This window comes from Lepidothrix coronata, unplaced genomic scaffold (genome assembly GCF_001604755.1).
Source record: "Lepidothrix coronata isolate B3197 unplaced genomic scaffold, Lepidothrix_coronata-1.0 Scaffold96, whole genome shotgun sequence".
NCBI classification, from domain to species: Eukaryota; Metazoa; Chordata; class Aves; order Passeriformes; family Pipridae; genus Lepidothrix; species Lepidothrix coronata.
The window spans coordinates 292811-313266 of record NW_016690276.1 but is presented as its reverse complement, the minus strand read 5'-3'; the positions used below and the strand labels follow the sequence as shown (position 1 = coordinate 313266).

General features: G+C 37.2%; 1 protein-coding gene across 1 annotated transcript in view; it reads right to left on the bottom strand.

Annotated features, from left to right (window-relative positions):
- LOC108500870 (glutamate receptor ionotropic, delta-2) overlaps positions 1-20456 on the bottom strand; it is a gene marked incomplete at its 5' end in the record, with an annotated part of 287748 nt that overhangs the window by 99261 nt on the left and 168031 nt on the right. The window contains one exon of the mRNA XM_017822214.1: positions 4377-4515. Within this exon, the coding sequence (XP_017677703.1) occupies positions 4377-4515 (139 nt within the window). The remainder of the gene's footprint in view (positions 1-4376; positions 4516-20456) is intronic.

Sequence of the window (20456 nt, the reverse complement as noted above, 5' to 3'; positions counted from 1 at the left end):
AAATAGCTCACGACCTCCAAATTTATTTGGCATTTACCAAGGAAAGCCACTCTTAATTACTATTAATTAATGTTGCATTTGAGACAGTGATCTTAAGATTTAAGGAGAAGAGAAATTATGCTTTGCTTTGCTGCCACAATGTTTTGGCATTTGAAATGCTGAGTGTCTTGATTTAAATGTCATTTGCAATGTGGGTCAAGTGTGAACAAAAGATGCATCCAGGAACTACTTTACAACTTGAGTGCTTCTACTCTTAATATTGTGCATTGGCAGAAAATGAAAAGCTGAGCTCCCGAAGGTATTAAAAGTAGCTGTTAGTCTGGAAAAAGAGATTAATGTCCACTCTTTTCCTTCTAGTTCTTCTAAATCAATTTAAAAACTGTAACGATTTGATTCAAATTGAACACTGAAGCAGGGCACGAATGCCATCAAGTGAAGTTATACAGAAAAGATCTACTTCAAGACTCTCTAGGGAAAGGGTACATTTAACTAGTCCTCCCTAGTGCACTGACTAACAAAATTTTTCATGGTTTGCTTCTCAAAATAGAATTCTGGACACCATGAGGAACTGACTAGGAAGAGTGACCCAGCCTTCATACCAGACAAGAAAGGGAAGCTGCAAAAGCTCTGAAACAAACTGGCTTCATATCCAAAAGTTGAAATGCAGTAACTACCAAAAAGTTTCACAGAAATGGAATATGCTGTGGACTGGTTGAATCCTCCTATCTTTTGTAAAAGATATCACAAGGACCATACCTTCAACAACACACTGCAATATCTGATGCTAGCTGGAAATCGGAAATGAAAACCTATTAACTACTTGTTATATCTGTGCAAACCTACTGACTTCAATTTCTTTCATTTTTCTGACTTCTCTGAAGCTGGCTGGATACTACTACAACCAGAATCTCGATTACTTTCTCCAAATGCTCATACTCATTTCCATTCTGGCCTTCAAGGCTCCCCAAGGTACAATTTGAACTGCTAAAAAAAAAAAAAAAAAAGTGGAGCATCATCTTTTTTCTTTATTGCTTATTCATGTTTTCCACTTTGCAATAATTCAGCACGGTAAACAAACAGCTTCTCTCTTATGTGCTGGTTTCAGTTCCAATGTTGGCAGTTTTGTAAACTAAAGTTTTACACTCCTGCCGTAGTTAGGATAACTTCATTCCCTAATGGATACTTAACACATTTAATTACTCTATTTTTGAGCTGAAAGTGCTGTTGAAAAATGTCTCTGTTCTTTCATTCCAGGAGCTCTCCAGCTGCAACATTTTCTACTGAATAAAACATTTTCAGTGACTTTGCCCATAAATAATACAGCACAAAGACCAATGTAGTCCCAACTCTACATAACAACCTCAGATTTCCACTGAGGGTTTTCTAGTGACATCATAATAAACTGCAAGAAAAAGCTGAAGATGTATTAAATTATTGTTTGGGTATATTTTATTCTTTTTTTAGACATGATAAGAAAACACAGACATTTTTCACAGTAATTTGAACATTTTTCTGGACTACTTCAAAACGAGAAGGGGCATGATTTTAAAACAGGATGCAGAGGCATATTTCATTCTTGTAAGGACAAACTGAATGACTGAATATATCACTATTATTTATTTTGCATGTACAAATTCTCATGTTTTTTTCTCCACAGTCCTTACTCAAATTTAAAGCTTTTTAAACTTAGAAAAACCCCCAAAAACCCAACTTCCCTCAAAACCTCTCGCTCAGTGTCGACAAACATTGACACAGAATATCATTTTACTCCTCTATACATTTTGAAGGGATTGTAATTGAAACTACGGAGTCAAATAGTTGGGTTGTGTCAAAGTCCCCTGCAGCATTCCATGATCTCAAAGTCTGTTATTCAGAACAAAAAAGAAAATGATAACTTGTTTTCATTGTTTAATAATTTGCTGATGTGATTTTAGTCTCATTTACATATCTCTGCCTTAGAGTATTTAGCCCTCTAATAGAGGAAAGCGTTGGGGTTGTTATCCCAGAAAGGAAGGGTAACGAAACAGCCATAGCAAATTTCCAGTTAGGAATGAATAAGGACTGATAAAGCCTGGGCGACTTGGGCCAAGGGACACTCAATAAGCAGGGAGAAAGGGTTCATGAAGTGCAAGAGGATGCTCCTAATGGGGAGAGTCAGGAGACAACCAGGCACTCAAAGTTAGGGACTGCTTCTGCTCTTGGTTCTGAACTTCATCTTCCAAATGAAACTTGCAAATGAAACTTGTCTGCTATTGCAGATGTTTACTTGCCTATGTGCCTGGATTGGTTTTAGTATGTAGAAAATCCTCACCTAGAGGAAAAGTGCCTTGGTGTGAGCATGGTGACCAGCTGCCATGCAGTGCTGCTTGATCCTAACCTATGAATTCACAATAGGCCAAGGGTCCCCCTACTCAGTCTGCAACAGTGGCTCGCTGTCTCAAGGGGAATTTCAGAGAGGTTTGGAAAGCAGTTGAACTAGAGGCAGAAAGACCTTAGAGGATGATACACAGAAGTCAGGGACTTGAATCAACAACTGAGAAAACTGAATTTTCCCTAAGGCCATCACTGAGCCTGACTTGAAGGTCAGGTTCTTAGCTTTCTGGAGGAAGAAATACGGCAGAATGTTCCTCTTTTGCAAAAAAGGATATATGGGAAAGGCTAACTTTGTCACTCCAACATACTTTCATGGAGTTGTTGCCTCAAGATTAAAAACCTGCTATGAAGAAATGGCCAGCTGGCCCTTGGAGTGCTTGGCTAGCTAATGCTTCACTGTATTTTCTAGTCTCTGCTTTAAGCCAAGAGTGAGCATTTGAAGGTGGAGGAGGTCACTGGTGCATTGGGAGTGAGGATAACTCAGCATGCAGCTTTCTGAAGGAGAGGAGACTTGTCCTAGTTAGAGCAGCCGGGACCAGTTCATCACTGTGTGGGTGTAACCCAAACCGTGTATTCTACACCCTCTGTGTCGTTTCCCAGGAACTGTTAACAATAGACCATTTGCAGCAGCTGCCCAGAGCACACCTGACCCCTCAGGCTATAAGCTGGGTGAGATAGGAGGATGTTCCTGTCCTCATACCAATGACTCAGGTGTGATAACTCCCCTCCAGGGAGTCATTAGCCTGAGGGGTCATGTCTGCTAATGGGCCACCAAGGATTCCAAAAATATCTCACGACTCGCAATCACCCATTGTGGAACTCCCTGCCCTGGGGGAGGTACTGGGCCTTCCCACTTGAACCTGAGGGTTTATAATCTTGGGGTTTTGGGACTTCAGGGCCCACTCGTCGGATCCAGAGGAGGACCAGAACTCAACCGGACTGCAACCATCACTCTTGAGTTGACTGTGATCACCACCCTCGACCAGACTGTGACCAGCACTCTGACCAACAGGTCCTTCTTTCCTTTTACTTTGGACCCAGGAGGATCATGTGGGGCTCAGCACGGGGGCCAATGAACACCATTCTGTTCGTGCCCCAGGGCACTGGGTTATACATCTGGGTTTTGTGGGTTAAAACCAATTGTTTGTCTGTATAATTGTATTTATTGCATTATTTTTATTAAATTGTAATTCTGACTTATAATCTCTTTTGAGTTGGGTTCATTTCTCCTGCCAGTTTACCTTTAAATCAGCATAATACTGGAGTACAAAAGGTCAGAGAGAGGGTAGGAGGCCTAGAAAGATTCCTGTGGTATGGAGAGATGGTCTGCAAAAAAGGACTGGAATGTATGACAGAAAGAGTTCACTATAAGAGGGACAGGAAAAGACAAGGACACTCATGTTAGGGAGGCCTCAAGCAAAAGAACCAATAGATAAAAAAGAACAATGTGATCTGCTCGTGTGGTAAGACAGCACCTGAGAGCAGAAGGAGCAAAGCTAACTAATGAGTGAGTTTTTTATGGTTTGTTACTGCTAACACATCTTTGCCTTGGCAAGAATAGGTGAATTCAGCTTTGAGCTCTCCACACATTGAAGAAGCATTGGGTTCTTCCTGACCAAAGTGTCAGAACACAAGTATTGTGGGATACGCCTGAATAGAAAGCATAGCTGGTATACACAGCAACAATTTATACTTTCCCATTTCAAGCACTAATACACTGGTTATCTCAAACTCAATTGCTTCTTTCAAAATATGTATGTGTGCACATATACATATGTATGTGTGCCACAGGGAAAAGTATCTGCTGGAGGCCAAAAATTTTGATCCTAAAAACAACATGTCTCCAGGGAGACTGACAGTCTATGGTATATTGTTATTTTTCCAGCTTCTCAGGATGATAAAAATTTATTCCTTTTATCACATTTAAGTAGAACATTCATACCCCTCTACATGTATATTTATGTTTGCCCTCCTTTCCTTTGAATCATTCTTTATCAACTTACTGGATGGAGTTCTCAATGCGTGTGATGGTGAGGAAAGCTGCTAGGTTTGCTGTGTAGGAGGAGATGACAATCAAAGCAAAAAGCCACCAAGCTCCCATCATCAGTCGGGTTGCCAGGGTTGTATATGGAACCTCTCCTCCTGTGGGAAAGAAGGAAAAGCAAGAGTTTTCATTTGACAGAAGGGAAACCCAGATCCTCATTGTTCATGCATTGCTCAGGAGAACTAGACTCCAGGGTCAACAGGGTAAAGCAGTTTACTAAAGTCTGGTGCAGGACTTGGAGCCACACTTTCTATTCAACAAAAGGACTGAAGGAAGCCCACACTGTCAGTTATCATTTCTGTATTTAATCTCTTTTGCTATTGTGCCTTTAATTGCAATTCATTTGCCAGTCCTGTCCAGTAATGGAAATAGACTTCAAGATCTCAGAACAAAACCAGCAAAAGTAAATTCCTACAATGGTCTTTCCTTAGAGATCTTATCTAGAAACCTTAATTAAGTTTTTCTTTCATTCTGGGGAACATAAAGTTAAAAAACCCCATCAAAACACAATTACTTTTCACAGTTCTCTAGGCAGGCAGATGCTCATGAGAACCATATGTAGGTGTACAACTTGCTGCAAGTGAACTTGGACATGAAGGAAAAAAAGTCCCATGTATTGAAGAATAAAGCAAAAATTGTTTTGTATTCCCATAGTTGCTTTCCTTTAAAATCCTACTGCATGAAAACAGAACATTAGCAGCAAATAAGCCTGCCAGGATAAGCTGCATAGCACCGCTTGTGTGACCAGAGCCCAGCTAGGCAAGCCATGAAAAGCAGCATTTTTAATTCAAATAACTGCCCCAAAACACACAAGTTTGGAGTGTTTGCAGGAGCTCTTTCAGTTAAAAACATATGAATCACAGATTTTTAGATGAAGGAAAATTAATTTTTTAAAAAATGAATTTAAAAATTATGCACGCAGCATAAGTTTTGTCACAGCTACAAGTAATTAGGGGAGACAGTGAATACAATAAACACCCACAGTCAACTGCTCAAGATGTTCACCCTTTTCTTCTCCCTCGACACTCAGCAATTTGAAAAGTTGACATTACTTTTGAGGTAGCTTTCTCAGATGCAAAATGATGGTACAATACCTAGGATTTGCAAAGCAGTCTGTTACTGATTCAGTCCTCTATAAGAAGTTTTTTTTTTTACTTATGTAATAACTCCTTCATGTTTCCCCAGCAAGTAGGTTTAAAGGGAATACAAATTACAATTATTCCCACTCCACAAACAAATAATTTTCAATTATATACAGAAAATAGATATTTAATAAATGTTATATATGAAGGATCATCTTACTTTTTTATCAGTTTGTCTTACCTACACAAAGCACTGGGAACTCTGCATCACCATTCAGATTTGAAGCTTATGTGCAGTTACTAAATGTGAAGTAACAACTGACTCCACTCATTTATACTTTTGGTACTTAAACATTGAAATCCTTTGCCTTTTGAGAATTCCAGCATTGAAAGACAAAATCTGTGTTAGATCAGCGCAGTTGGAAATTAATTTTCTTTTATTTCCAAGATGCCATGTAATTGTCTGAAATAAGAATCTACTGATCTGATTGGGAGATATTATTTCACTATAAGGATTATTGAAGATGAACACTAACTTCAGCATCTGAAGATTTGGTTTTCACTGCTGCATAAATTTTAAATTATTTTTAATAGATTATTTCTACTTTACAACAGTTTTTGCAATGTCTTTGGAATACATAATTTAAAAATGATTTTTTTAATAAAATGAAAAGAGCAGACTGTTATATTAATTTATTAGAAAAGGTTGTTTGTCTTTTTAACTTTCAGGTGCCAATCCCTGCAGATAATCTTTACATTGAATTGAAATGGGTAGAGTGATTAAGAAGAAGCCAATAATCTCCTGGACATCCTTGCATTTTTATTTTTAAGCTTAATGAATAAAGCTATAAACTGCCATATTTTTAAATTGAAATTAAATGTCAGAAAAGAGAGGACCATTGAAACTGACACACCTGCCTTCTGCTTTCCAAGTGAGGATGCTGTGCAACAAATGAACATGAAAGCCATTAGAGATCCCTAAGCTACAGCATTTCCTACCGTTCATACAGTGTAGCTTTCCCATACATCAGTAAGGTTGTTTCCCCTATTCACTGTTACTTTTTCCTTCTTTCCCCCATGTCAAAAGTAGACTTTAAAACCCATGAATGCTGGTTAGCCCAAGTGCTTTTAGCTCATCCAGGTGTTTGTGTAGTCTTGTTCCTAATTCACAGTCATACCTCGTATATCAGAAGTCAATAAACGAAGCTTGAGGCCAAAACTTGTATCTGAGTACATGTACAGTAAACACATATCAAAATAATTCAGCACTCCTCTAAAAATCCTTGCACTGAGCCTTCTTAAACCACCATTTCTAAAGCAGGGTTGACACCACAACTGCATAAGTGTATGACTTTTAAGCTGTACAGGCAGGGTACTTCACCTTTTCCAGTGGAAGAAGGATAAACAAAAATCAAAGGAGATCTTTTACTGTCATGGTATCATTTCTTTGGTATCTATTAGGAGACTTAATGTGATACAGTCTTGTTCCATTGTACTGTTTGCTAAAACACTTCCTGCAACATGACAATTCACCTTAAGAAATCTCTTCACTCTCCCCAGTTTTGTTTCTGGGGACAAAGTTTCCAAAGTTTTCTTTCAGTCCAAATTTACATGTTTCCTCAGTGCAAAAGAGTACCAATTCACTCAGGAGAGCAACAATCACTGTTTTTCCACGAACATTACCACGATAAAGAGCTACAGACCTAACAGACACTGTTCTTGACTGTAAATGCAGAAGGGACATGCGTGCAAACCTCCCTGAGCTCTGCTTTCCTATATGTAGTATGATTTTTAGGTGCATCAACATCTTTATGGATGACAACATATTCCAGTTACAAGGGGCTATGCACAGCAAACACGGTGGGGGAGCCAAGAAAATGGAACAAATCTTTGCCTGCTATTTTATTTTGTATCACACCAGCAAAACTTAATAACCCCTAATGGCAAAGGGGACCACTTGGTGCCATGTAAACACACACTGATGACCAGAGTAAAATCTGTTCTATCATACCTCATTCCTATAGCAAAATTCATCAGTGGGAGTTAGTATAGTAACTGTGGTTACACTAAAAACACTACTGTTGTAGCATGCTGAGCAACACTTTAAAGTACTGAGTTCCTCTCATGAAACAAGTGGAAATCAAAGAAGACAGTCAGCAGTCCTGGAGTTGCTTTGTCATCTTGAGAGACAGATCTCAAATGAATACAGAAGCTATATTATTCTTTATCTTGGCCTTTCTAATATACTGGCAGAAGGGTTTAATGCAGCACAAAATGAACCTGTAGATCACCTATGTCGTGGCTACAGCTCTGAGTATAATTCATCTGACACATGATGTGTGCTAATATCCCTTAAAAAATCTAATCTGCCTTTAAAATTTTCAGATTGCATATGCAGGAAGGAAAAGACACTTTCCAGAGTAAACTGAACTAGAAAAATCAATCTTCTTGGTAGTTTCCTGAAAAAGTTGAATTACTTCAGAAGTCAGAGTGAAAGAAATTACTTTTAGTCCTCCCAGGCTCATCTAATGCAGCTCTCCTTCATCAATCCTAGACTACTTAATGCTGGCCTACTTCAGATGACAGGCTTAGACTGCAACTTATCTTATAAATTTTTGTTTATTCCCATTTCTTTCCAAGTGCTTCAAGCTAAATAGAAGGCAAGAAAAATAATGCATTGTCTTGACAATGCAAACAATATAATGCATAATTATGACAGATCTAAATATCAGGAAAAACCCACCTTAGGAGTTACAATGTGAATCTATACAATTCCCATACAGATTTTTAATATTTTTAAAATTATTCTCCCTCATTAGCAGTCAGTTTAAAAGTTTCTTCAAGTCAAAAATCACAAGAGAGGATTACGGGCAAGAAGGAGGGATGAAATCATGGGACAAATGGGCAAAATAGGGAAATTGAGGATCACATCCTGGTGAGATCTTGGTATTTCATAATTCTGGACTAAAACTGAAGAATTCAAAATACATAGGCTCTTTCTCCAAACATCTTTTCCTCAGGATTTGTCAATTATTTGCTTGAAGAAAAACTGTGTTCATCTGTGTATTTCAGAACTGTAACAATGCTTCAGATGGAAACAAAAAAAAAATCTAGTTTGTGGACAAAAATAAATGATGCAATGTTTCTTGAAGCAGTTTCAGCTGCAGTTGGTAAATAAAAGGGTTCAAACCTGGTGGCAGCCATCTTGTTGAAAAGTGATGCAATTCTTGTTACTATTCAATCCAGGCAGTAAACATGCAAGATAAGTTGTCTCTCTCTGATTTAATATCAGGTTAAGAACTTCATTGTCATTGCACAATACTTATAAATAAAATTACTTTGCTTAACAGCTCAAAAATTCTATTTTTACTATTATTAAAGCAAATAGCTTGGCAGCATAGAGCCCACAATGTTGAGATATTCTCAACAGAATTGATTATGAGAAATGAGCCTTTTGAAGATTAATTATTGAAATGTACTTTATAAACAACTACACACGCAGAGAAAACCCATAAATCACCATTATTCTATGTCCTGGATTTCATAAATAACTAAATGATGTTTCTGAGGGGAATTGAGAGCTGGACTGGGAGTCTGCTGCAGCTACTCACAGAGAAGGCTCTATCCTTCCACAGGAAGGACACTACACAAATCATTGCCTCTATTTGTGATAACCACACCTGCCAGGGAAATACCAGGGACTAGATTTTTATTATAGGTAAAACCCAATTTGTCACCAGTACTCACCATCAAGGCTACCTTACTATTCTCACTGTAAGAATGTATCTCAGTTACGAATAACTTGTCAAATTTCAATCACCTAACCCGCAATATTCTCTGCAAGAGGTCTGGAGTGACCTGAATTTCTGTGTAATGAGTTTTCCATATAATTTAGAGAACCATGAAAAACACATTAATTGTGACTGTTTTGTTGAGGAGCTGTAATACTATCAAACTTGAAAGCAAGAATCTTGACTGTGCTTGGAAAAGGAAGGTGAAAAAATAATAGGGTGGGTTATCTGGGGACAAAGTTTGATTTTGCTTTTTCTTAAAAAAAATTCTGTCCACATTCAGTGAATTATTGGCCTTTGGTAAAAAACACAAAGGACTAGGAGTTGACTGCAATTTAGCCTTCAGCTTGTTAGAACAGTCACATCAATTATGCTGTGCATCTGCAATTTCCATAAATAAAGAAGTGTAGACTTCTGTTGCAAATAGTTTAGATCAATGTACGTCTTCTGTTTTCTTTGTAAAAGGGACATTAATAGAGAGTGGGTGTAAGGGAAGTAGTTTGCATTAACAAAAAGGCAAAGGCATTTTATATTTCCACTATTTCTTGCTATGAGAAACCAAACCTAAAGTTTGACTGAGCTCTGTTATCTTTACAAAACTCTGCAAAGCAGAGCTCTTCAAAGGCAGAATCTTTCAGAGCATTAGCCATTGCTATTGTTCTGTTAAAAACTTCCTTGATAATATAAAATTTCTCCTGTTTTCAACCGGAAAATTTCAATTCAGTATAGGACAAAAAATACTTTACAGTCAATGAAGCCTATACCTATTTCTACCAGCTGTGAAAGAAATGCAGCTTCAAAGTTGTCAGAAAGTCTCTCATCATGAATTTTTCTTCCTTTCTTTTCACTATTTTTATCCATATTTTCCCATTGTTCCTTGAACTATGCAGAATGTGTTAATTTCCATAACATTTAAGCTGGCATGTCATAACTTGAGTTTGTAATATTACATTTTGTGCTGAAGTTAACACCCATTGACCACAGCAGGCACAACGTATTATTCTACAGGAGAATACAATCCCTTGAATTGTAATGCCTTCCAAATAAGCTTGTAAATCAGTGGCTGAATTCCCTATTCTTGCAAATATTGGCAGATTGCAGAGGATTGAGGCTGGGGAAGGAACTGATCATGAGGCAGGGCTGGCAGCCAGATTCTACAAGGTCTGGACAAGTTCGAGAGCCAGGTATTGCTTTTATTCAACCCACCACCTGTTCCTCTTCTAGCATTTTGTTTTTATTAAAATGTAGTGTTGTGTTTTGTTTCTTTTTAAAAATTATATATGAAAATAGACATCCAGATATTTTGTTTCACACAGGAAATATTTCTACAGGTCTTAACTTCTTGAAGTAAACTGCATCTAGGTATTATTACTATACTGTGATAATACTCCAGATATATTAGGAATTGCTTTTTGGGTTCCTGGAAGGAGTAGGATTGGAAGGGAAACAATTTTTTTTTTTTTTTACTGAAGTGATTCTAAAAGTTTCCATCAAATCCCAAAGTTCAAGTAATTTTTTTTTAATAAAATAGTAAAAGTCACGTGCAGTGGGGATTTTTATTGTCAAGATATTCTCACATATCAGTTTGCTAAAAATAAACGTGAAGTAAATCAGAAAAACAATTTCTAAAGAATGAAACAGTTAAAATGTTGAAAAATTTAGAAATGATCCTATTTTCTTCTATTTACAAAAAAACAACTTAGTGGAGCCTTTGTAAATTAATGAAAATTTAGATATTCAATAATTTTAAAATATGAAATATTAGATGAACTTTCTATGTCTATCTTCCTAGCATACAATTGATAGAGAAGACATTTTCATATTTCTACTCCAACAGCAGCAGAGCTCTTCTGAGTTTATAGCTGGCCTATTCTTTTCACTGAACACAAGTCCTTCATATGTCAAACACTGTGCTTAAGGCACAAACCAAACATATCCTAACTCTGTCTATAGTGAAAATCTCTTGTGTATTTTGTTTTTCATTTCCCAGCATTATTCTGTCTCTTCAAGTACTGTGCATTATAAAGCATTTTTCTCTATGCCACTGGTATACTTAACCATGGACATGCTTAATTCCTTTTTCTACAGCCTTCCTCTGCCTTTTCTGGATGATTTTGAGAAGGATTGTTGTTGCACTCATTGAGAAATGCTAATGTTTTGTATAAATATGTAACTTCAATACCAGACTATTTTAATGGTGATATCTTTTGTAACTATTAAGTGTCTGTTTATATTTGTTAGGTCTTTCAAGTTGTTACATCTGTATTTTAAGACGGAAGAAAAACTTGAATTAAAGGTTCAGTTTGGTCTTTAGGTATACATTAGATTTTTTTGTCAGCTTTCTAAAACCTGCCCAATGCTCCAAGACTCAAATCAACTACCAGACATCCTGGAAGCTACTCACAAAGCTCTCTTAAAATTTTGTTTTTTAAATTTGTCTGAATTTGCTGATTTGAAAATGTCTGATGTCAGTAGCTGCCATTTAACATTGACTACATGGAAAGTATTTAATTTGCTTTTCAAAAATACAGAAGAGATATATTTATTGCCTTTCTGGCATAACTATTTTGAATAGTATCACCTTCACCTAATGCACCAATACCATTAAGGTTTCTTTAGCTCCTAGTAAAATTTTCAAAACCCTGCTTCCTGTTGTTGTCAGCTTTGACTCACCTCTGTGTACACTAGCTCCCCTTGTAATTTTCTTCTGAAGTCAGTAGTGTCTAACACTTTCGTGCAATGTTCCTTTTTCTTTCAGTCTCTATGTGCATTCCAGATTCTTCAGCATGGGCAGCTTGAGGCTTGAAACATACACCACTCAGATTGAATGCCCCTATTATACCTCACATTTTCCATTATGCATTACAGATATGCACTATGAGAGCCAATCATCCTCCATTCCAGTATGATTTCATGGTCCACAACAGATATTGATTCCCACCTCATTTTGTGCTCCAGCCATTAGCACAGTCACAGAAAAAAGCCAAGATAAATTCTTTCCAATCTCTCAACCTCTGGAATAACTAATGCCATTTTGACATAGTGACACTCTTCTTCCCCTTTTGCCCACCTTGTCCATCTGGCTTTCAGTATTTCAAAGTATCATATGTTCCCACTAGATTTCAGAAACACCATGAAGACCAAATCTATATTTGTATGAGTTTAGCTGTTCGTGTTTATTAGTCAGATTTCTTATACTGGTCTATAGGCAATTAAAGAGTGTGTCCACTTTATCATTTGGTGTCCTGATTAATTTTCTTGCCCCTTAACGTCTTACTTCTGAACTAAACAATCACTCACTCTTTCCCATTTGTTGTTGTTAGCATAATGATCCCCTGACTAATCTCATTACATTTGCTCCCTGCAAGATTGTTTCCTTTCAGCTGGGTGGGAAGCACTGTCCTCATTGCACTCCCAGAAGGGAAGCAATGATGCACAAAAGAAAGCTTTCCTCATTTATTTCTCCCCTTTATGTGACAGGGAGAAAATCCAAGACTATAAGTCCTCTCCTTCAGGCTTATTTCAAATCACTCCTAGTTATCTAAAATCTGTGAAGGAGTTTGAGAAGCTGCATCTTATACATGCTTAAAGATCCTTATCACCAACTCCGGAATCCAGCTAACCTGAGGGTATATGCACAGCCTTGTGCAGGCAGATGTAGTCTTTCCCCAAACTCCTACCAAGGAGCTCCAGTCTGAAAGAGAGATTACTATGCTACCTTGTCACTCTCTGTTACTGATGGCCAGTAATCACCTCCAAGCTGTATTTCATATCTTGAAAACTCCCTCTGAAAATCCTGTGTTTGCTACTGCTGTGTATCTGTTTGGATATGCCCCTGGCATTTGACTCACATACTACGGCTCATTGCTCAGCTCTGTTTTCTCATTAATAGAAAGAGATTACCCATGCTGAGATTTCAAATGCTGGGACTAATCAAGGACTAGTGGTAATGCCACTAAGCCCTTATCAAGTTATGGCCCAGTGTACCCATCTCATAAATCTGGTCAGAAGGCCTTGACATGCTACTTGATGGACAAATACAAATATCCAAAAGATGGAGCAAATCGCTACTCACAAACTATTCTGCCTGTAACACAGGGTCCTCAGTCTTATTTAAAACTCTCCTCTTTGAAGCTAGAAAATGCTCTGGCATCAAGGAAAGGGCTAGAGCTACCCAGTGCAAACCATTTCAGCCTCCTACAGCATTGGTTCACCACTGGTTAGCGACCTACAGTGTTTGTAAGTTGAGTCTCTGCTGCATCTATTGTCAAATTATTTTTCTATCAGTCTTCAAATACCCAGCCTGCTTAACCTGCTGTCTCTACTGCAACAGCTTCATTCTAGTGGCAGAGGGCTAATCATCTGGCCACCAGGCTCCCTTGTAAAATTCTGCCAAGATACAGCAGGAACTGTCAGACATCCTTGAGTAAAATTTTGTTTGAAAATTAATCTATCTGCAGAAGTCTGTCAGACACACCGTTTCACTGCAAGCTTCCAATCACTTGTTTATGCAGAGCTCCCCTTTTCTCCCTGGGTCTAATTTATATACAACAGTAGTTAGTTAGAGGCACTGCAAAGATGAAGAATAGTTTGTGACAATAACACTCCTAAGGGCAAACCAAGGAGGGCATCCAGACAAGACACCTTCAGGTAAATGGGAGTTTTAACTTTAAAGGTCAGCTTTACCTTTGTCTTAACCCTCAGGTACTGAACACGCTCTTTCTCTAACGTTCACCGTTTCCACTAAGCTGTGACTAGACCATGCAGGATTCAGCCTCAGAATAATCTGGATTGAACTGCACTCTGTCTGCTACTACTTTTTAAAGCTGCTGTGTTTTTATAGCTGTAAAACTATTCCATAAACCAAACTCCTATTCCTCCTAAACATAATGATTCGTGTTTGCAGAGAGGAAAGCAGAGTATGAAAACAGAGAAAATTTGTTTTATGGGAAAAGCAATAGCAAGTCAAACCCAAAATCTAATGGACTTTCTTTAAGGCTATTTTAAGCAGAAATTCAAGCCTCTATTAAGAAGGAGAACAGTACAATGATGAAAATTTTAACTTGCTTTTTTCATTCAGAAATTTTTAGATAAAACTCAAACATTTAAATATATACCAGAAGTATAAAAAAGGGTCTAATAACTACATTCCAGTAGAAAGGGATCTAATGTGATAATGGAAAGTCTAAACTCTTTTCAGCTGAGCTGAGATTCCAATTTTCTGCATCACTAGCAATGATAATGTTACACAAACAGTGTTCAATCATTAAATTAATTCTCATTAAATCAATGTCCTTAAAGGCCAAACAGTCCCTTGATAATTACCTGATTAAAGTGATGTTAGCATAACATATTAGTTATAGTATATTTATAATTCCCTTCACAACAATAAATCATTTCTTTTCACCCATCTTGAAGAAATAGTGACAATAATGCAGGAGTTGGGAAAGGAAGCATGCCATAGCACCATGCAGGAAATGGCTGTGGGCTAGCTTCTCCTGGTATCTGTGATACTTCAATAACATACATTAATCAGATTTTCATTTCTATTAGGTAGTATTTACAGTATGAATCTTCAAAGTTATAAGAATTAATTCCTGGCTTTTAGGCCTAGACCAATAGCTTAAGGACTTATTTTGGATATTAGCAACTTTGCAGTGGTCAGATTACATCTTTCTGTGGAATTAGCAAAAAATGTTTACAATTGAAAATCAAAGTTTATAATAGATAAAAGTTACAAATAATAGCATGCACTAATTTAATGCCAATACACTATAGTGACTTGTGCAACATAATTACACAGATAGAGAAGGGATGGAGAGATTTTACAGTGCTTCTAAACTTCTGGAAAATGTATCGTAAAGTATATTTTGTTTTTCCCTTTTGCTGTCATTAGAAAAGAGAAGTAATGATTGCAGCTAAAGTTTAAAAATGGAGGTATCTACTTGTATTAACTTAAGTTACTGAGAGCTCTTAGATGAACAATTACTAGACTTACACTACACATATCCAGATGCTGAAATATCCTACAGGTCTTGATATTTGAAAGTGCATGTTTTGATATCTGTTAACTGTGACTACATTGGAACTGTGAGGCTTGCTATCCACCTCTAAAGAATCTGTTGGCTGAAATATATTGCATTAATGCTGCTGAAGTGCATTGGTTTATTGGAAGACTTAACAGGGTTTCAAATTTAATTTTGGAGTTACCAAACATGGCACCATTAAATTACATAATCATAAATAATTGTGTAATAAGCCTAGTCATTTTACCAACAGTTCTCTGTTAAAAAAAATTCTGTGACCAGATCATCGTTCGTTGCCACTTTTACAATGTAGGACAATATTTTTGCATGATATAATTGCTCACACACCCGCACACATGGAGACAAACACAGACTAGAGCTCAACATGCATGTGCAAGAAACACAAGGAGCTTCTGGGGATCCTGTTCTGCAGTGCTGTGATATGTGCTTTTAAGGTTGCACTTGACTGCATGCCCGCATAAAGGCACTATTTGCAGCCACTGTGAATGCATCAAAGTGATATATGCTTGCTATTATTTTACAGGATATTGGCACTGGATCTTAACAAATAACCTTGCACACTGACAACATTTAGATTAGATTTCAAGAGATGCTGAGACCCAGTCTCTCAATTACTAATGGCTGTATTCAAATGCTCTGAAGCCTCAAACAATGAACCACAATTATCATCTGTGATAAGTATTCATAAGTGGCTAAGAAGCTCACTGTCACATACAGTTTGCATAGTGGTGGTCTTTCCATAGACTACTGACAGTGTTATACATAGTACCTTCAGGGACAGAAAAAAGAACTGTGCACAATGGACTGAAAACAGACCATCTGTAGATAAAATTAACATTAAGCTAAACAATGTCATTAATGAGGTATAAAAGTGTGGCTTTAGCTAAGAGCCTGTCAGGGAGGACATTATGAATATGAGGGATAGAGTCCCCTTTGGCTGAAAATGAGCAACTACGAACCAAGCAAACCAAAAAATAATGCAGTGAGACCATAAGGACAAACAGTTATTCCACTAAGGCCTCCATGTCTTTTGACAGGTACTTTTCCCCATAACCTTTTTACCTCTACATAATTCTGTGTTCCCCCAAGATTTTGGGGGTGAAGGGAATTTAAAAGAAATCACATATTCAACAATAGGTTTTTGTTTGAACTTTCAAAGAATTATGAAATGTTTTATAAATCTGTTCTTGTAAGATTTCCAAGCATCCATCATCATAAAGTGACACCTGACTACTTTAGAGGCAAATGAATCACAGGCATCTTGGATACATTAGTTCAGTTTCCATGTCACTAATTCTAACCATCTTTTAATTTTCAGAGTGCTTCTCTGCAATGAACTCCTAACCTTATAGAATTCAATCATCACTAGTACAAGAGTTATAATTATTTTCCCAAATAACACATTTTAACATTTAGACTAAAACTCCACTTCAGGTACATCCTGTAATGTTACCATCAAAGTGATCTGTAAAACTCAGATGACCTAAACTAGTATTATGATAGTGAAAACAGGACAGAATGAAAACCTCATCCTTTTAAGTTTCACAGAGAATACTGCTATAATGTCATTTATCGATGAAAATCATTAATACAAATGCTTGTCTGAAAGGTGAATAACCTGCTTTCTACTGCAAATCAGCTATCACCCTGCTTAAGATCGCAACTCAGATTTTTTAGAAGTGAAAAGCTACTTCAAAGGTGACTTTACAGGATAGCAAGGATTTTCATCTTTGGGGATATAGAAATAAAAGAAGCCATTGTAAAAACGAAATACATGCTTATAGTTAAAAATGTTCTATTAGCAAGTATATCTAGGAATGAATGACGAACACCCCACTCAACAGATTTATTATCACTGTTCCTTAACAGCCTGTTTGCAGAAGACTTTCTTTCCCCTTCATTGTTACCTTTACTCTGTCCTAGTGTGGGGAAAGAAGACTCTTCAGCCAAAACCATACGTGTTCCTTCATCTTACTTTTTGTCTGGTAGGTGAGGTATCACACATTTTTAAGCCAATGCCATTTCTAACATCAAAAGCACTGAAAAAGTAAAGGCCTACTTTAAGATCTCTCCCTCGACTATTGAGAGTGGAAGAATAAAAATTAAGCAGCAGGAGGTTCCTACACCAGCGTGCTGCCATAATGAAGGTAATCCCCTTAATTTGTATGCTGGGAAGCTGGCTAAATTAAAAAAAAATACAAATAAAACCCCCAATAGCTCTCATTTAGCTCTCATTTTCCCAGATTTGCTAAGACTCAACAATCAGAGAAATGAACAGGTTAGTTAAAAAAAAAATCATTTGGTAGCATTATTTGTTTCCTTTCAATATTAATTTTGGTCTACTCCTTTTATGAAAATTTTAATATTACAAGAGGTCTGAGCTAAAAACCCTCAACTGCTGAAGAAGGGAGACTTTCCTGTCAGCAGCTTGAAAACCTCTTTGATGGTCCTGTCTTTAGAGCTTTCAGGCAATTTTCCTGGCACCTACCCACCAGCTGGTGTTATGAAGAAGATCCATATGGGTGGAAACAGCTATGGAACAGCTGTTGCAGAGGAGGGACTCCCCAAGGAGCAGCAAAGCAACAGAAAACTACCATGGGTTCCCTTCAAAACTCATGTTCATCTGGTACCTTGGACGTCCTCAGCTGAAAAAGGCTGATCAGTTTGTGGATGAAACTGCTGTCATCCAAGCAGAGGGGGAGTATTTTTAATAAAGCTAAAACTAATTTCTCACTTCCTCCCTACCTTAAACAGCCAAGGTTGCCAATTGAAGTGTAAGCTTCCATGCAGGAAAATCAAATAACAGGACAAGTAAGGCTTGCCTCTTCAGCTTCTAAATATCTTTGAGGATAAAAATGGGGGCTACAATCCTCCTCCATGCAAGCAACACTCCATTCCTGACTAAACTGTTCTTCCATGTTTCCTCAATGAAATATATATTATACAAAGGTGAACCCTGAAAAGTCAAAATTGGTTACTTAACCTGAATCTAACTTATCCATTCTTTACCCAACTACAGCATAAAGTCATCTTAGAAGTTAACAATTAGAGAAACTGTTCTGAGTAAAATTTTTGCCTTAGGATGCTTTTGAAAGAACACAAGAATGATGGACAGATGCCACAGACATCTGATTCTACTTTCCTTTTGCCTCATTTGGTCTTGATTAACATTTATACTATAGCCAGACAGACATTACCTTCTCACAGTCAATTAATCAGGCTTGGAGCTAGTCCTGGGGAATTAAGGTGTTTTTTTGGCTTTTACACTGCCAATCATTCTCCACCTCTTCACAGAAGGTGTGTCAGACACAACATCTCTAAATATACTGCCTCATGTACCTGGTACTATTACTCAAGCAACCAGGCGCAGAGAAGATACAGAAATGCATTTGTTCAGATGCCTCTAAGAACTGCCTGAGTCTTAACTTCAAATTAGGGGAAAATCCAAGCATAACCCCTGGTTGTTTAACACAAGTGATATCATATTGCTGCAAACAAATGCCCACACTACTGAACATATTACTTGGAGCATGGTTATTCCTTGGAATTACATTTTCAAAAAGAGACAATCCAATAAACCTTTGAACGTACACAAAGCTACATCCAAGGTTTACAAATGTGTACTGTATACATGGCAACAACTCTCAGTATATGCTGTCAGCTCCAGTAATCACTTGTAGTTTCCAGACACATTTGAGAGAGAGGACACAACTGCCAAAATTTACTCATTTTTTGATGGTGTCAAGAGGACTGGCCAAACCATTGAGAGATGCAGAAAAGGAACATGGGTACCCCAGGGCCGCAGTACAGAGAGATGACTGTAGGGAGGTACTAATACATGAGCCTAGATTTAATATAATAACATGAGAATTTGGGGGGTTCATATTTAAAGGTGGAGCTGTAATGTCACAAATATACCTGCTGGTGTATAGGGTTTGCTTCCTAACATGTTTGGTATCTGACTTTCATTTTCCCAGCTTAGTGCTGTGCATTTTAGGCTCAGCAAGTCTGTTCCCCTTGCTACAGGAATATGTCAAGGCTGGCATTGGCTTGAAAAGCAATTACAATTGTTAATTAATGAGACTGGCATTTAAGTTTTGCCTTATATCAGAAGATATAAAACATGTTTTTATGAAGCAAGATGGGTAATATCTCCATTTTACAACTGAAAACAGATATCTAAGATATTAAATAAAGTTTCTATGGTCAGCCAGCAGATCAGGTGCAGAATCCAAATTAGGAATTAGGTCTTAGTCCTAAAGTCTTTATACTGGATCACTAGATCTTTTTTGATTTTCTAGACTTAAAAAAAACCCCAAAACAAAACTAAAAGAAATCAGGCTTCACCACTAAATAACACATGTGAAGATATACTTGATTTCTAACACTATTTTTTAAAAATTAGTTTAGAGTTTTTCTCTGAATATTAAATACACAGAGTTTGTTGTACAGTTAATTAAGAGAAAATGTCGCTAAGAAAACTGTCACAGCATAATGGTTTCCTGCTGATAGGGAATATGCCCAGAGCGAGATAAGCAAGATGGAGTAATTTATTAAGCAACAGCAGACTCCAGGCAGTGCATTTCAGGAGGACTATATCACACCTTGGGTGGTAATACAAGGAACAAGGCAGAATTCTGAGCGGTATTATAATGACTGAGAACTGCCAAGGCTTGGAGTCTGTTTTATTGCTCTTATGAAATGTAATTTACGCAAAGCAAACAGTAAGATTTGCTCATTTACTGGGCATTATGAACATAATTGGCCATTACTTACACCACTGATGACCAATCAAAAACTCCAGTTGTGACCAGCATTTGAAACAAACCAAAACATAAGAGGATAAAAAAATGGTCCACCAGTGATGCTTTAATATAATCCGCTTCATAACTTTCCTAGGTTAAGCAAGAATATTAAGATCTCTGAAGAAAATAATACTTTTTTGGGCAATACTTCAAGCACACATTATCCTATGGTCAAATTCTATTCATAAAATTATAATGAATGTTTGTTTTGTTTCAATTACAGAGAAGTGATTAAATCTTGAATGATTCAGCCATTTGAAAGGTATTTCCCATTATAGCAAAACAAAAAAATAATCATCTCCCTGGCTCTCTTT